General features: G+C 62.9%; 1 protein-coding gene across 1 annotated transcript; it reads left to right on the top strand.

The window, feature by feature from the left end:
- Positions 1 to 6,333: 6,333 nt before the first annotated feature.
- LOC142915376 (protocadherin Fat 1-like) lies at positions 6,334 to 17,254 on the top strand. The gene is made up of 10 exons (XM_076061210.1): positions 6,334 to 6,398; positions 6,654 to 6,657; positions 7,186 to 7,396; positions 7,672 to 11,397; positions 12,256 to 12,642; positions 12,872 to 13,074; positions 13,770 to 13,923; positions 14,051 to 14,293; positions 15,103 to 15,495; positions 15,617 to 17,254. Exons 1-10 carry the CDS (start codon positions 6,334 to 6,336, stop codon positions 15,820 to 15,822), a joined length of 5,592 nt encoding a protein of 1,863 aa, XP_075917325.1. The 3' UTR covers positions 15,823 to 17,254.
- Positions 17,255 to 17,762: the final 508 nt, after the last annotated feature.

Genomic DNA, 17,762 nt, shown 5'->3' with positions numbered 1-17,762 from the left:
ATGATGATGGGTTAATGGTGACCTCATGATGGTGTGTTAACGGTGACCTCATGATGGTGTGTTAATGGTGACGATGATAGTGTGTTAATGGTGACCTCATGATGATGGGTTAATGGTGACCTCATGATGATGTGTTAACGGTGACCTCATGATGGTGTGTTAATGGTGACGATGATGATGTGTTAATGGTGACCTCATGATGATGGGTTAATGGTGACATCATGATGGTGTGTTAACGGTGACGATGATGATGTGTTAACGGTGACATGATGGTGTGTTAATGGTGACGATGATGATGGGTTAATGGTGACGATGATGTGTTAACGGTGACCTCACGATGGTGTGTTAACGGTGACATCATGATGGTGTGTTAATGGTGACCTCACGATGATGGGTTAACGGTGACATGATGATGGTGTGTTAATGGTGACGATGATGATGTGTTAACGGTGACGATGATGGTGTGTTAATGGTGACAATGATGATGTGTTAACGGTGACGATGATGGTGTGTTAATGGTGACGATGATGATGGGTTAACGGTGACGATGATGTGTTAACGGTGACGATGATGATGATGTGTTAACGGTGACATCATGATGGTGTGTTAATGGTGACACCACGATGATGGGTTAATGGTGACCTCACGATGATGGGTTAACGGTGATATCATGATGGTGTGTTAATGGTGACGATGATGATGTGTTAACGATGACGATGATGATGTGTTAATGGTGACCTCACGATGATGGGTTAACAGTGACATGATGATGGGTTAATGGTGACATCATGATGGTGTGTTAACAGTGACATGATGATGGGTTAACGGTGACATCATGATGGTGTGTTAACGGTGACATCATGATGGTGTGTTAATGGTGATGATGATGGGTTAACGGTGACATGATGATGGTGTGTTAACGGTGACGATGATGGTGTGTTAACGGTGACATCATGATGGTGTGTTAATGGTGACGATGATGGTGTGTTAACGGTGACATGATGATGGTGTGTTAACGGTGACGATGATGATGACGTTAGGGGGGCGCCGCTTGTGGACAGGCGGTGACGTGGAGCGCAGCTTCCACGTGACGGAGCACAGCGGCGTTGTGGAGGTGGCCAAGCCGCTGGATGCCGAGCGGTGCTCCTCCTACCGGCTCACCGTGACGCTCACCGACGGGACCAACGCTTCAACCACCCTGGTGGGCGGGCACGCGTGTCTGTGTGTGTGTCTGTGTGCGTGTCTGTGTGTGTCTGTGTGTGTCTGTGTGTGTCTGTGTGTGTCTGTGTGCGTGTCTGTGTGTGTGTCTGTGTGTGTCTGTGTATGTGTGTCTGTGTGTGTGTCTGTGTGTGTCTGTGTGTGTGTCTGTGTGTGTGTGTCTGTGTGTCTGTGTGTGCGTGTCTGTGTGTGTGTGTCTGTGTCTGTGTGTGTCTGTGTGTGTGTCTGTGTGTGTGTCTGTGTGTGTCTGTGTGTGTCTGTGTCTGTCTCTATGTGTCTGTGTGTGTGTCTGTGTGTGTGTCTGTGCGTGTCTGTGTGTGTCTGTGTGTGTCTGTGTGTGTCTGTGTGCGTGTCTGTGCGTGTCTGTGTGTGTGTCTGTGTGTGTCTGTGTGTGTCTGTGTGTGTGTGTCTGTGTGCGTGTCTGTCTGTCTGTCGCACAAGGTGGGCGTGACGAGGCCGTCAGGGCGACGCGGTGACGTCACGAGGCCGGGGGTTGCCGCGGTGGCCGCGTGAGACGTGCCGGGTGCATCGGCACCTCTTGCCAATTCCTCCTCACCACCACCACCACCGCCACCCGCATCACCACTTTACTCACCCCCCCCCCCCCCCCGCTAGGTGGTGGTGACGGTGCAGGACGTGAACGACCACCGGCCCCGCTTCTCCCGTGACCTCTATGAGGCGACCGTCACCGAGGACGCCTCTCCCGGCGCCTCCCGGATCCTGCGGCTGGAGGCGACCGACGCCGACGCCGGCGCCGCCGCCGCCCGGCTCTCCTTCTTCCTCGTCGGCGTGGGCGGCGGCGACGCCGTGGAGGGCCGGCGTCTGTTCCGCGTAGACCCCGTCACTGGCGAGGTCACCGTCGCCGAGAGGCTGGACCGAGAGGCCAAGTGGAGCCACGTACTCACCGTCATGGTGAGTACGTGACTCCACGCCGGGTGTGCGCGTGTGTACGTGTGTGTGTACGTGTGTGTACGTGTGTACGTGTGTGTGTGTACGTGTGTGTACGTGCGCACATGTGTGTGTGTACGTGTGTGTGTGTGTACGTGTGTGTACGTGTGTGTGTACGTGTGTGTGTGTGCGTGTGTGTACATGTGCACGTGTGTGTACGTGTGTGTACGTGTGTGTGTGCACGTGTGTACGTGTGTGTACGTGTGTGTGTGTACGTGTGTGTACGTGTGTGTGTGTCCGTTGAACTTCGTCCGCAACTGTACGTAGCCGACTGCTGATCGAAGGCGACGATGATGACGACGACGACGACGACGACGACGCCATGACCACCGTCTTGCGTGGTGACCACAGTGTGCGGTGTACTGCATAGTAATGCGTATAGTGTAGTTTGTCACATAAACAAGCCGTGTAACTAAATCGCCACATTTTGTTTGGGTGACACAAAACCTTGCCGACCGGCCATGTCAGGCGGCGGTGGCACAGTCGGACGACGACACGTTGCACGCAACCAGCACGTCCCTCCACCGAGAATGGCGTCTGCCGCGAAAGCCTCCTGTCCGGGGGCGTTCGGAGCGAGCGCTCCGCTCAGCCCTCTCTCTCTTCACTCTCTCACTCTCTCTCACTCTCACTCTCTCACTCTCTCACTCTTTCCCTCACTCTCTCACTCTCTCACTCTCTCTCTCACTCTCTTACTCTCTCTCTCACTCTCTCACTCTCTCATTCTCACTCTCTCACTCTCTCTCTCACTCTCACTCTCTCACTCTCTCTCTCACTCTCTCACTCTCTCTCTCACTCTCTCACTCTCTCGCTCTCTCGCTCTCTCACTCTCACTCTCTCTCACTCTCTCGCTCTCTCACTCTCTCACTCACTCTCACTATCACTCACTCACTCTCACACTCTCTCACTCTCACACTCTCTCTCTCTCTGCGCATGCGCGGAGGAGGCTGCGTCCAGGTGAAGTTCCGCGCTGCTCACCTGGATCAATGGGGGCCTGATTTTCCATAAATTAGGCCAAGCCTGAGAGAGGTTACAATGGGGAGTTTAAACATCGCTCTTCCCCTCGTTTTGTAATGGTTTATTCCCTTTGATTTCTTCTTTATTTTTGCTCACTGAGTCGTCCCGGAAAATTTATTCCGAGCGGCTCGTGGGCTGAACAGAGAACGGCAACAACGACGACAACTACAACGACAACAACAACGACGACAACTACAGCGAACACGTGCGCAGGTGTGGCTGCTGCCGACCACCACCATGGTGCAGCGCACCGCGCTGGAGACTCTCACGAGGAGGAACGGTTTCGCCACCTTTCCGCCGTCCGGGATCGCCGTCGTCGCCGCCGCGGTGGCCGCGACGACGTCGGCTATGCCGGCGTCGTCGCGGCCCAGCGGCAGAGCGGAGGGGTCACGGTGTACGTGGCGGAGGAGGCGATGGCGGCGCGCCTGGTGGAGACGGGGCTCACCGTGGGTGAGCTTCACCTGCGGTGCGCCCCGCTCGCCACGCCCGCCGTCAGGGTGGCGCTCTCGGGCACGCCGCCCTTTCTGAGCGGCGCCGACCTGCTGCGGGACCTCCAACGCTACGGGACGGCGGTGTCGAAAGTCACGCTGCTGCCTCTACGAACGAGGGACCCCGGGTCGGCGCACGTATTGTCGCTTCAGCGCCAGGTTTTTATGGTCCTGAAGGACGGCAACACGGACTTAGACATTAACTTTAAGTACACGGTGCAGGGCCACGTGTACACAGTACACGCATCCACGGCGGGGATGCGTTGTTCCGGGTGCGGAGGCAGCGGCCACGCCCGGAGGAACTGCCCGAACAGGGCGAGCGAGTCCGCCGCGCCTGCTGCTCCGCCCGCAACGGGGCGGGCGGAGCAGCAGCAGACACAGCAGCAGCGGCCGCAGCAACAGCACCGCCATCAACTACAACAAGAAGAACACCAAAATCAACAACAGCAGCAGCAGGGAGGGCAGCGGGGTGATCTCGCCGTCCTGGCAGCTGACTGCGGGGCACGGACGACCGAGGACGAGGGAGACGTTTTCGTCCGCCCGTCCGCCCCTCCCTGGCGGAGGAAGCGGAGGGCAAGGAGCGACCCCGCGTCAGCGGGACGCGTCGGGGCCCCCGCGATGCGGACGGTGGTCGCCGGCGACAACAGCGAGCCGGAGGACCGCACGGAAGCGGCGACGGGGAGCGACGGCGAACCCGGGCCGCGGGACGGGATGAGGAACGACGGCGGACTCCACCTGCCGGACGACATCGCGGTAGCAGAGCGACCGTCGGAGCCGGACCCAGCCTTGGCCGCTCCGGAATTGCAGACCAACAACAACAACAACAACCGCCATTCACCACTAAGTGGCGGTGATGTCACCACGATGCTTGTGCCAGGCTATGTGCACACTGAGGCCACGTGAAGTGTCGAACGCCCGCTGGCAGAAGGTCACGGGGCAGACCCAGGTGCCACGGGTCGACTGACTGAGATGACTGGCTGATGCACCACCTGTGCCCCCTACTGTGCCAACCTGCTGTGCTTTAGCCACCCGGCGCTCCGCTCGTTGTTGTGAGCGTTGTTCCTCCGCCCTCCGTAGTTGTTGGAGGGCGACTGCCTCCAACTGCCCAGTAGCGTCCTTCATGAGCCTCCTCCACAGAGGCCGATCTTGACACCGCTGGTACCAGTCATCGGCAAGTCCACTCAGCTCCACGTCCTCCTGTAACACATCACTCCATCTCTTCTCTAGCCCGTGCCGCGCCCGTTTAGCCCCCTCAATCCGGCCGAACAAAATCTGTTTCGGCATGCGGTGGCTGGGCATGCGGGCTACATGACCCAGCCATCGCAGCCTTGCCCGCCGGAGGAGCTCACCGATGGGACCTTTCCTAGATGTTTCAAGGATTTGTGAGCTCCTCACACAATCCAGTCTGGTTAAACCCAGGATGGATCGTAGGCAGGCCAGCCTAAATGTTTCCAACCGGCGAAGATGTTCCATTAGGGGGGTCCACGTTTCGCAAGCGTAGAGAAGGGTGGGAATGACCGTGGCCAAGAAGACCTGAAGCTTAGTGCGGAGCGACAGACCAGGTAGCTTCCACACAGCGTTACGCAACTGATGAAAAGATATTGCCACTCGACTGATGTGGAGTGAGACCTCTGCTGTTAAACTGGAGCCGGTCATAAGCACACTGCCCAGGTATGAGAAACTCTCCACTCTCTCCACAACTGCCCCATCACCGATTGGGAGTTGTGGGGGTGTAGTGTCCGATGGTACAAAATACCCAGGCAGGTGCTTAGTTTTGGTGGGGCTGATGGTAAGGCCCCACCTCTTAGTGGCACGCTCCAGTCTCAGCAGCAGCGTCTCCAACTCCTCCTCTGAATGAGCAGCTATTACCAAATCATCAGCATACATAACGTGGTTGAGCAATAGGGAGCCATCCCTTGACCGCGCCCGGGCATCGATCAGCCTCCCTTTATATCTGTACCATATGGAGATTCCCCCGGTACAGCTATTGAAGGCTTCACGACCACTACCACCATCACCTTCATCGGCGCCGCCGCGCCTGACGGTGCCGCGGCGCTCGAGGGTGCCGTGACACCTGACGGTGCCGCGGCGCACGCGAGAGACGAGCAGCCCGCCTCCCCGTCTGACGGGGCGATGGCTGCTAGACCCGCGGAGGTACACCACCCCAAGCCCAAGAAAAACCCGGCTCGGGGTGGCCTGACACGAGAGGCGGCCGCCAAGCCCCAAGAGAACATACAAGGCGACTGTAAAAACAACAGCAACGAAAATAACGACAACAACAACAACAACACCTACAGGGACGACGGGTGGTTAAGGTCCAACGTTGTTGAGAACACAAGTGAAACGAGCCGCCCGCGAGTCCGGAGGGGGATAGAGTACAACCCAGGGGCCATCATTGACTATGTACGACACCCCTTCAAGGGGCGCGCGGGCACCTTCAGAGAGCAATTCCCCGACGCGCTGGCCTTCATGCAGGCCGCGTGACCACTTTGCAAGGATCCGCAAAGGTAAGTCTGCAGCCGGAAGGAAGCCGACAAGGTGGAGGCTCTAGTACGGAAGGCAGAGAGGAGGTAATCCTCCCAGGTAAAGGGCCCCCCCCCTGCGGCCACCGCCAACACCAACACCTAGCGTTGTGGCCTCGGGATTTAAAAGGGCAAGGTGCGCGATGACGCGCGCGGACTCGAAACGGTTTCCTCTGCGCACGCGATCACTAGAGGCTGGCGGTGGACCGTGAGCCACCTAAGCTGGCGGTGGCCACGCCAGGAGGTGTGCTGTGCGTGCCTCGTGTGCAGCACGTCCACTGAGGCGGTCTGTATACCTACCTGCATTGGCGGCGATCAGCTGCGTCATTTGGATGTGCACGCGGTGACACGTGCGGACCGATTTTGATTTGGTTTTGGTGGTTGGGTTCACCCGTACCGTGGGGGGGCGGCGCGTGGTTCGCACTTTGGACCCGTTTTTTTTCCCGCTTCTGTGTCATTGCAGAACGGTGTTGTTTTTCGATATGTGCGCTTGTGTTGACGGTGACGAGGTTGTTGCCTGTGGCTGGTGTCGATGGTCTTGCGCGCGATGACGCGCACGGACATTGTTGGCTTTTTTATTGGCGACTCTCGCAATGGAGCACCGGAACCGTCCAGGGCATTTGCTGCTGGACAATAAAGTTTATTTAAAAGTCAAAGTCTCTCACTCTCTCACTCTCACTCTCTCTCTCTCACTCTCTCTCACTCTCTCACTCTCTCACTCTCTCGCTCACTCTCTCACTCACTCACTCTCTCTCACTCTCTCTCTCACTCTCTCACTTTCTCTCACTCTCTCTCTCACTCACTTTCTCTCTCTCTCACACTCTCACTCTCTCTCTCACTCTCTCTCACTCTCTCTCTCACTCACTCTCACTCTCTCTCACTCTCTCTCACTCTCTCTCTCACTCTCTCTCTCACTCTCTCTCACTCTCTCACTCACTCTCTCACTCTCTCACCCGCTCACTCTCTCACTCTCTTTCTCTCACCCGCGCGAGCAGGTGCAGGACGGCGGGGTCCCCGTGAGGCGAGCGTACGCCACGCTGGCGGTGAGCGTCGACGATGCCAACGACCACGCGCCCCGCTTCACCGGCGGCCCCTACGAGGCCCGCGTGGCCGAGTCGGCGGCCGTGGGCTCCGCCGTGGTGCGCGTCATGGCGACGGACCGCGACGACGGCCCCAACGCCGACGTCAGATATAGCATCAGATACGGTGACCGCCGCTTCCGCTGCCACTCCCGCCGCCCCTCCCAACCGCCCCGGGGGGGGGGGGGTGGGGGAGTTTCTGCACAGGGGCACGTTTCCAGTGTCATGGTTTCTCCGTCGCGTCCCTCTCCCCGAGCGAGTCGCGAGCCGCGGGTCCAACTCGGATCGCTCGGGAGCCGACGGGCGCCGCGGTTTCCCCCGCGTCGTTTGCCCTCGGCGTCTCCCTCCGGATTCGGTGACGTGAACTCGCGCCCGTCCCGCTCCTCCGAATTCTCCCGGCAGGAAACGTGGGGAATTCCTTCGCCGTCCACCGCGCGCTGGGCGTCGTCTTCGTGGCGAGGAAGCTGAACGGCTCCGCGGTGGAGGCCTACGAGCTGACGGTGAGGGCGGTGGACCGGGGGCGCCCGCGCCGCGTCACGAATGCCGCCATCCGCGTCGTCGTCGTCGCCGCCGACGCCGACGTCCCCCCCGAATTCGCCTCCGGAGGCGGTGGCGGCGGCTACTCGGCGGAGGTCGCCGAAGGGGCCGCGCCCGGGAGCTTCGTGCTCGCGGTGAGCGCCTCTGGCCGGTCGACGGTCGCCTACGAAATACGGGAGGGCGATCCCGAAGGCGCCTTCGACATCCACCCGACGTCCGGGGTCGTCGCCGCCAAACGGCCGCTGGACCGCGAGCGGACGCCGTCGTACCGGCTGACGGTGCGGGCCACAGACGCGGCGGGCCTCTCGACGGATGCGTCGGTGACGATCCGCGTGCTCGACGAGAACGACAACGGGCCCGTCTTCGACCGCCCTCGCTACCACGGGGCCGTCGGCGAGGAGGCGGCGGCGGGGACCCCGGTGCTGGACCCGGACGGCATCCCGCTCGTCGTCAGGGCCGCCGACGTGGACGACGGCGAGGGGCGCGCGACGGTCGCCTACGGGATCGTCGAGTTCGGAGCCAGGAAGTACTTCTCCGTCGACCCGCGCACGGGGGCCATCAGGGTCGCCAGGGCCCTCGACCGCGAGACGACGGCCGAGTTCCGCTTCCGGGTGACCGCCTCGGACGGCGGCAGCCCGAGGATGTCCGCCGAAGCGCCGGCCGAGGTGACGGTCGCCGTGCTGGACGCCAACGACTGCCCGCCGGCGTTCTCGACGGCCGCGTACGAGACGACGCTGACCGTGCCGACCCGCGCCGGCGTCCGCCTGCTGACCCTGGCGGCCTCCGACCCGGACGTCGGTGCCGCGCTGACCTACCGCATCGCCTCGGGAAACGTCGGCGGCGCGTTCGCCATGGACGCGCGCACCGGGGACGTCGAGGTGCGAAACGCCTCCCTCCTCGCCGCCGGCTACGACCTCGGGGTTGAGGTGTCCGACGGGAAATTTCGGAGCGCCGCGCGGGTGAAGGTCTCCGTGCGGGCGGTCGGCGGCAGGCTGCGGGTTCCGCCAAAGATCTCGGCGCGCATCCCCGAGAACGGCGCGGCGGGCGCCGTCGTGGCCGCGGTCGTCGCGACGGGGGGGGACCTCAACGAGCCGCTCGTCTTCGACCTGCTCGACCCGAGCGGCGCGTTCCGGATGAGGCCGACGGCGGGCGTCCTGGAGACGGCCGGCGTCACATTCGACAGGGAGGAGCGCGATCGCTACGAGCTGCTGGTGGAGGTGAGGGGCGGCTCGCGGGCGCGCCCGAGCGTCGCTCGCACCGTGGTCGAGGTGGCCGTCGAAGACGTCAACGACAACGCCCCGGCGTTCGTTGGCCTGCCGTACCGCGCCGTTGTCGGGGCGGCGGCGGCGCCGGGGAGCGCCGTGCTCACTGTGGCGGCCCTCGACCGGGACGTCGGCGAGAACGCCAGGGTGAGGTACTCGTTGAGGGACGACCGCGACGGCCGATTTCGCGTCCGCCCTTCCGGCGGCGAGATCTTGCTGAGGACGAGCTTCGCCCCGGGCGCGTCGGGCAAGGACTTCGTCGTGACCGTGGTGGCGACAGACTGCGGGACTCCTCCGCTGTCGTCTGCGGTCGGCGTCACGGTCACGGTGCTCGACGAGGACGCGCCGGCATTCAAGAGTCTCTCCCACGTCGCGTGGGTGCCCGAGGACGTCGGGCCGCCCGCGCCGATCGCTCACGTCCGCGCGGCGGGTCCCGAGGGCCTGCCGCTCGTTTTCTCCATCGTCGACGGCGACCCCTTCGACCAGTTCTCCGTCGACTTTGGCACGGGCGTCGTGAGCGTCGTCGGCTCACTGGACCGCGAGACGCGGGCCAACTACCGCCTCGCGGTGCAGGCCGCCTCCCCGACGACGGGCCTGCACGCCGACGCGAGCCTGGACGTCGTCGTCGGGGACGTCAACGACAACCGGCCGCTCTTCGCGCGGGGCGCCTACGCCGCCAGACTGTCCGAATCCGCGCCCCCGGGGACCTCCGTCGTCCGGGTGAGCGCCGTCGACACCGACGCCGGCCCCAACGGGGCGCTCCGCTACGAGATCGTGGACGACGGGGAGAAGGGCGGCGAGGGATTCTACGTGGACCCGGACGGCGGGCTGGTCGTGACCACGGCGCCCCTGGACCACGAGCGGAGCCGGCTCCGTCGTTTCTCGGTGCGGGCGACGGACGGCGGCTCCCCTCCCCTCGCCTCCGACGTCACGGTGACCGTCGCCGTCGAGGACGCGAACGACAACGCGCCGGTGTTCGAGCGGCCGCTGTACGAGGCGTCCGTGAGCCGGCTGTCTTGGCCCGGGCACTTCGTGGCCGCGCCGAGGGCGTTGGACGCCGACGCGTCGGACGCCTACCGGCTGCGGTACGCCATCGTCTCCGGCGACGACGACCCAGCGAGCTTCGCCATCGACGCCGAGACGGGCGTCGTCTCCGTCGCCGTCCCACTTGAGCGGAAGAAGCTGGCCGCCTGCTACCACCTCCGAGTCTCGGCCACGGACGGCGCGTTCGTCGGCGACGCCACGCTGGCGGTCGACGTGCGGCCCACCAACCGGCACGCCCCCGCCTTCGAGCGGGCCGAGTACGCGGCGGAGATTCCCGAAAACTCCGTGGCGGGGACCCCGGTGGCCTCGGTGCGGGCCACGGACGGCGACGCGGGCGCGTTCGGGCGAGCGTCGTACTCCATCGCAAACCGGTTCGCCCGCGAGCGTTTCACCGTCGACGGGAGCGGGCGGATCTTCGCGAGGGCGCCCCTCGACAGGGAGGACCCCTCGCAGAGGGCCGTGGACGTCCGCGTCGTGGCCCGGGACGGCGGAGGCAGGGCGGCCTTCGCCACGGTCAGGGTCGTCGCCACGGACGAGAACGACAACGCGCCCCGGTTCGTCGCCGCTGAGTACTCCGGCGGAGTGCCGGCGAGCGCCGCGAAGGGGACCGCGGTCCTGCGGGTCGCCGCCACGGACCGCGACGAGGGGAGCAACGCGGCCGTCGTCTACTCGCTCCGGAAAGGGCGGGAGCCGGACGCCTCCGAGGACGTCCTGGAGGTGGAGCCCCTGACGGGCCGCGTCATCACCAAGGGCGGCCTCGCCGGCCTGGAGGGCTCGCGGCTGTCGTTCTTCGTCGTGGCGGAGGACGGCGGCGGGCGTGTCGCCGCCGTCCCCACGTCCGTCGCCGTGCTGCCCGCCGGCACGGCGGCACCGGCCTTTGCCCAGGCGGCCTACGAGCTGACGGTCACGGAGGACGCGCGGGCGGGGAGCGTGGTCGGCGCTGTGGCGGCCGCGCTCGCGGGCGACGAGGCGGCCGCGTACGCCGCGGTGCCCGGCGGCGGCAGCGGGGTGGCGGATGACGGCGCCGGGGGCGGCGCGTTCGCGGTGGTCGCCGGCGACGGGCGGATCGTGGTGGCGAGGGCGCTCGACCGCGAGGCCGCGGGGAGCCACCGCTTCGAGGTGAGGGCCACGTGGCGGCGGGGCGGAGCCGACGTCACGGCGCAGGTCCCGGTGACGGTGCGTGTGGAGGACGTGGAGGACGAAGCGCCCGTGTTCGAGTCGAGCGTCTACGAGGCCACCGTGTTGGAGAACCTGCCAGGCGGAGTGCTGCTCGTGCAAGTGAGAGGTAACGCAACCGTGTGCGGCGCTGGGCTGACTCGGTCAACAAACGCGTCTTTGTGTGGGTGTCTGTGTGGTGTGTCTATGGGTTTCTGAGCGAGTAGTCTATGGGTCACACAGATAGCTCCAAATGGTAGGGGCTGCCACTCTTCGGTAACCAATTTAACCAATTTACTGGGAAAATATCACGGCGGGAGGAAGTGTCCGCAGGGACGAGGCCTGGAAACAGCAGGGCAGGTGGGGGACCCCGCCTGACGCTGTTGACGCAGCGGCGTGCTCTCCCCTGGCGGTGTCGATTGCGCGTGCCGCTGGTTCTCTGCGATGCTGGCTCGGTCGATGCTTGGCGCTTTCCGCCCTTTCTCGACGTTGATGGCTTGACATTGCAGAACTCTTTGGTGACTGATCGACCTCGGTGGCTGGCTGTCGTCTTCGCTAGTTGGTCGCCGTCTTCTGCCGCCGGTAGCTGTGATGACGATGTATGGCTCGTGTCTCTCTTCTTATGCCAAATTTCTTCCTCTGCCGCCTTCTCACCAAGGATCGGAACTTCCTTTGATTTCGCTCTGTGCTGTGGGGGGGGGGGGGGGTGGGTTGGTTGTACGTGTGTCCGTGTGTTCTGATTTATTAAGCCATCTGTTCAGTCTCACCCTGGTTTGATTCTTTTATGGCTTATCTCCGTCCCTCGGTTGTGTGTGAGAGGCTGTTGCTGTGAGGGGAGGGAGGGTGTTCACCTCACCCCATCTGGCCTCCAAGCGACACCATGATTGATTAAACAAATATTGGCAAAATCATTCTTAATATCAATTTGGAAAAAGGGCCTACATACAACACCCCCCCCCCCCCATCCTCCCCCCGACCCGTCCCTCAGCGACGGACCGAGACGGAGGTGCTCAGCCGGTACACAACCTGGTCGAGCTGCGCGAGAGCGGCGACGCCGGAGAAGCGGAGCCGCTCTTCATGGTGGACGCCCGCAGCGGCTGGGTGAGCACGCTGAGCCGGCTGGACTGCGAGGCCCGTGACCGGCACCACCTCCTCGTCGAGGCTTTCGACCCGGCACGCCCCGAGCGCCCGCCGGCCGTCGCCAAGGTGCTCGTCATCGTGAGCGATGCCAACGACCACCCCCCGCGGTTCTCGGCCTCGGTGATCGACGTCCGAGTGCCGGAGGACGCCGCGCCCGGCCTGGCGTTGGCTGTCGTCCAGGCGGACGACGCGGACGCCGCGCCGGAAAACCGGGATCTTACGTACCACCTGACAGGTAGTGTACAGTAGTGTATAGTGTAGTCTACTAGTACGCCACTACACCTGTTGTGTTGGAGTGAACCCACTACCGCATTCACAGTTGTTCGCGGAAGCCTCTGCATTAAACCGACTCTCGTCATCATACTCTCGTCATTACACTCTCTTCATCACACTCTCTTCGTCACACTCTCCGTCTCGACGGCGAGCGACGTCCGCGTCCCACCCCCCGTCCACGCTGGCCACAGGCGGCGACCCGCTGGGCCACTTCTCCCTCGGCCCCGTCAAGAGGGGGGGCGAGTGGACGCTGCGCCTGGAGCGGCCGCTCGACCGGGAGGAGCAGGAACGCCACCACGTGCTGGTGATGGCCACCGACGGCACCTTGGTGAGGACGGTCGTCGTGGCCGTCACCGTGCTGGACGTCAACGACAACGGCCCCGTGTGTGACAAGGTACCCGTAACCGTAGACTCGCCACACAGGCTCACAGATTCGTCATACCCTACCACACCACCGTACTGCTGTAACGCCATGAACACACGGTATACTTACCTGCACTGGCGGACAGACGCCAGTAGGGGGTGGTATGTGGGCCACCGGGGTTCCCAAGACCCCAATAAGGGGGCTGTGGGAATATTCTAGGATCCCCTGGAACACTCTGGAAGGAAGGCGTGGCCAGGGGCGGAGAGGGCGTGGCCAGGGGTGGAGAGGGCGTGGCCAGGGGCGGAGAGGGCGTGGCCAGGGGCGGAGTATAAAAGCCGGACCCCTGAATGGGTTCCGCAGTTCTCAAGTTGAAGACTGGAGACCGGGCTTAGAGTAGGACCCTGGGAACCCCCAGACCCACTGTCCTTGTAAGGGCCGGGGCTGTGAGGGAAAGTGGTCGGACCCAAGGACTTTGGCCGGGTTGGGTCAAAGTAGCCTCCCCCTAGGGCCCCTAGCCGCAGGGCTGAGAGTGTACGTGGTCCCAGTCGATAGGACACGATAGCCCAGAGGCCACACCTTCCCAGATGGCGGGCGTAAGGGGCCGTCACCCCCTTCGTGTTAGAGACCCTGTGCTATAGTTACTGTTAAATAAGTGTCGCCTCGACTACCGGCTCTCCCTCACCTTTGGGCTCACTGCACTACCGCTGTGCCCCACGGTGCCCCAGCTGTGGTACAACGTTACCGTGCGGGAGGACGTCGCCCCACAAGTCTTCCTGCTGAGGGTTTCAGCCTGTGACTCCGATTCCGGCTCTAACGGAACCATCGGGTACTCGCTACACGGTGCCGGAGCGAATCTCTTCCGCTTGGACTCCGTCAGCGGTAACGCTCATCGCGCTCTCTCCATCGCGCTCTCGCAGCCGTCGGGGTTGTGATCAAATTTCACGTCCACCTCCTGTGTAGCGGGCGAGGTGGTTAACGTCTCTCTCGTCGGCGTGGCCCCGCGTAGGGGAGCTCTTCACGCTGGCGCCGCTGGACCGCGAGGCCGCCCCGGCCCACGCGCTCGCCGTGGCCGCGACCGACGGCGGCGGCCGCTCCTGCCGGGCGGAGGTCCTCGTGAGGGTGGAGGACGTGGACGATTCGGCCCCGCGCTTCCTCACGGGGTCGCCCCCCCGCGCCGTCGCCCTGCGCCTGAGCCACGCCGGTGTAGGGACGGCGGTGACGAGCGCGCGCGCCGTCGACGCCGACCTGGGTACGACGGTGGCGACGGTGACGACGTACACACGCGCCCACGCGTGACTTTGAGTGTGTATGTGCGCGTGTGTGTGTACATTATGGGTAGCGGTTAGCGCGCAGCGCTACGAACCTGGCGAACATCGCCACTCGAGAGACAAAGGCGGCCGGGCATGGTGCTGGCCACCCACCCCCTCGTGTGCCACGGTGCCGGCCTTCATAGGTGCTGCTCTCTTACAGCACTTGCCCCTACAGCCTGAGGCTACACATGGGATCTTTGGCAATCTAGACATGTTCTTATCGGTGAGTTCCGGCAGGCAAGACTGCGTTGGCTCGGTCGTGTAGCCCACATGGCCCAGCCACCGCAAGCCCAAGCAGCTCCTGTTTGGCCGGATATAGGGGGCTGAACGGGCGCGAAGAGATGAAGTGATGTGGTACAGGAGGATGTGGAGCTGAGTGGACTTGCCGATGACCGGTACCAGCGGTGTCAAGATCGGCCTCTGTGGAGGAGGCTCGTGAAGGACGCTACTGGGCAGTTGGAGGCAGTCGCCCTCCAACAACAATGGAGGGCGGAGGAGCGACACTCACAACAACGAGCGGAGCGCCGGGTGGCTGAAGCAAAGTAGGGGGCACAGGTGGTGCATCGGCCACTTGTCTCGGTCAGTGAACCCGTGGCACCTGCTGGGTCTGCCCCGTGACCTCCTGCCGGCGGGCATTCGACACTCCACGTGTCCCCAACGTGCACCTGGCCTGGCACAAGCGCCGTGGTGACGTCGCCGCCACTCGGTGGCGAACGGCCGTTGTTGTTGTTGTCGCCGTGTATTGTAGGCCCCCACCGCAGGGTGACTCACTCTCTGCTGAACTCTGCCGGCGACCGCTTCGCTATCGACGGCCGCTCGGGTGTCATCACCGTCAAGCGTCCGCTGGAGAGCCGCGACGTCTACAACCTCACGGTGCTCGCCCACAGCGGCGGCGGAGCCTCGGCGACGGCGTCCTCCACTGCGGTGATTTCCGTGTCCCTGCACGACGACGACGACGAGCGCGGCGTCGCCGCCGCCCCGGCGTTCCGGCAGCTGGCCTACCGCGCCGCCGTGCCGGAAGACGCAGCGCCGGGCAACGTGGTCGTCGCCGTGGCGGCCGTCCTCGGCGGGGGGGGCGCGGTGAGCTACGGCATCGCCGGCGGCAACGAGCTCGGGGCCTTCGACGTCGACCGGAGGCTCGGTGAGAGACGCGGCGCGGGGCGCAGGCGGCGGTCCCCTCGGGCCGTGGGGGGGTTCCCCCGTCCGTGTGTCTCCGTCTCTCCGTCTCACAGACGTGCGTCGCGTGTGCCGCGTGTGCCCAGGCGTAATACGCGTCGCGGCGAAGGCCCTGGACTACGAGAAGCGCCGCCACCACTACCTGACGGTGTGGGCGGCCGCCGCCAGCGACGACGACAACGACGACGCCGCCGGAGGGGCGGCGACTTCGCCGAGCGCCGTCACCGTGGTGACCGTGGACGTCACCGACGTCGACGACGACGCGTCCGCGGTTCCCCCAATGGGCTCGTGAAGCGCCGTCGTCGGGGAGGACGCCCTGCCTGGCGACGCTGTCGTCGGGGAGGTGGTGGCGTTGACCCGTAACGACGCGGTTACGTTGTCGCTAGACCGTCGGCAAATTTACATTTCAACGGGATCATTTGGCCAAACGGTCATCGTCCCTCGTGGTCGTCATCGGCAGCTGGCAGCTAGCAGCAGCAGCAGCTCAGCGAGCGGGGGGGGGGTCTTCACCTGCTGACCGTCAAAATGCACCGTTGCTTTTGTTTTGCACGAGCAGGATTTAAATTCGCGAACTCTTCCCGTTGCCGAGCCGCTCACCGTCACGCCCAGCCGCCTGCGGGGCTACCGTGGGGTGCCAGGACGCGGCGATATCATGGTGACCATGGTGGCTGGTAGTGTTCGTTGTTCAGTTGAAGAAGCCGTCTCCCTGCTGTGTTTGTGCTGCGCCGTTGAAGCCGCCTCCTTCGCCGTTTCGGCATCCGTTGAGTGGAGCGGCAACGACAGCAGGGAGGAGATGCTGCGTCCTCGCCACAGCCGGCGTGTGGGCGGCGAGTCCACGTTCGACTGATGGTGCCCCCCTCTCTCCTGTTTGTTTGGTTTAGACCCTCGCCCCCTTCAAAGTTGCGTTCACCACCACCACCACCCACTAGCAGCAGCAGCCACCAACACCCACTATCAGCAGTAGCAGCCCTCACCACCACCACCACCCACTATCAGCAGTAGCCACCACCACCACCCGCTATCAGCAGCCCTCACCACCACCACCACCACCCGCTATCAGCAGCCTTCACCACCACCACCATCACCCGCTATCAGCAGCCCTCACCACCACCCGCTATCAGCAGCCCTCACCACCACCACCATCACCCGCTATCAGCAGCCTTCACCACCACCACCCACTAGCAGCAGCCCTCACCACCACCATCACCTGCTATCAGCAGCCTTCACCACCACCACCCGCTAGCAGCAGCCCTCACCACCACCACCACCACCCGCTAGCAGCAGCCACCACCACCACCACCACCCACTATCAGTAGTAGCAGCCCTCACCACCACCACCACCTATTATCAGCAGCAGCCACCACCACCACCCGCTAGCAGCAGCAGCCACCTCCACCACCCGCTATCAGCAGTAGCAGCAGCCACCACCACCCACTATCAGCAGCCACCACCACCCGCTATCAGCAGTAGCAGCAGCAGCCCCAGGTTAATGTCGCTCTATGTAGCTTGAGTCGGCCACACCCCTTGTCAGCATGCGAGCTCGCATGCTGACACGGGGTGTGTATGCGTCTGCGGGTTATATGCGGGAAAATACGGTGCTCATATTACGGGAATACACACGCTTCTCTTTTTACGCATTTAGACCTGAGGGCTAAGGTAGTTTACCTCACTTAATTTTTTTATTAAATATCATGAGTTTAATAAAAAATAAACGTTGTAATTACTGTCCGGATCTGCGCACCTTCTTCATACGTAAATGGAATTGTAAATCACGAGGCGGGTAGAACTCGTAACAGCCTTTATTATAAATCACTGTGGAACGTCAATCTCAGTGGAGTGCTAATACAACTCACATGATAACCACCACCACCATCATAACCACCACCACCACCATGACCACCACCATCATAACCACCACCACCATTATAACCACCACCACCATCATAACCACCACCATAACCACCACCACCATAACCACCACCACCACCATCATGACCACCACCACCATCATAACCACCATCACCATAACCACCACCACCACCACCATAACCACCACCACCATCATCACCACCACCACCATCATCACCACCATCATCACCACCACCACAGAGCTGTGCCGAGCGGTTCACTTGTGCGGCGATGTTGAAGGAGCGGTCGAGTGCGGCGACGTCGTTACAGACGAGGGCGTATTTCAGGACGGCTCGTAGAAGCAGCAGCGGCGGCGGCGGCCGT

The sequence above is a fragment of the Petromyzon marinus genome, unplaced genomic scaffold (genome assembly GCF_048934315.1).
Source record: "Petromyzon marinus isolate PM22_M1 ecotype Great Lakes invasive population unplaced genomic scaffold, UKy_Petmar_22M1.pri1.0 PM_G_Scaffold_30, whole genome shotgun sequence".
Taxonomy (NCBI): domain Eukaryota; kingdom Metazoa; phylum Chordata; class Hyperoartia; order Petromyzontiformes; family Petromyzontidae; genus Petromyzon; species Petromyzon marinus.
Note: the sequence above shows the minus strand (reverse complement) of the source record. Positions and strands in the feature narration are given on the sequence as shown.

Coding starts and splice junctions, on each gene's coding strand:
- LOC142915376 (XM_076061210.1), top strand. CDS start 6,334: ATGACGCGCGCGGACTCGAAACGGTTTCCTCTGCGCACGCGATCACTA. Junction 13,075..13,769: donor ACGGCCCCGTGTGTGACAAG/GTACCCGTAACC, acceptor ACGGTGCCCCAG/CTGTGGTACAACGTTACCGT. Junction 15,496..15,616: donor CGACGTCGACCGGAGGCTCG/GTGAGAGACGCG, acceptor GCGTGTGCCCAG/GCGTAATACGCGTCGCGGCG.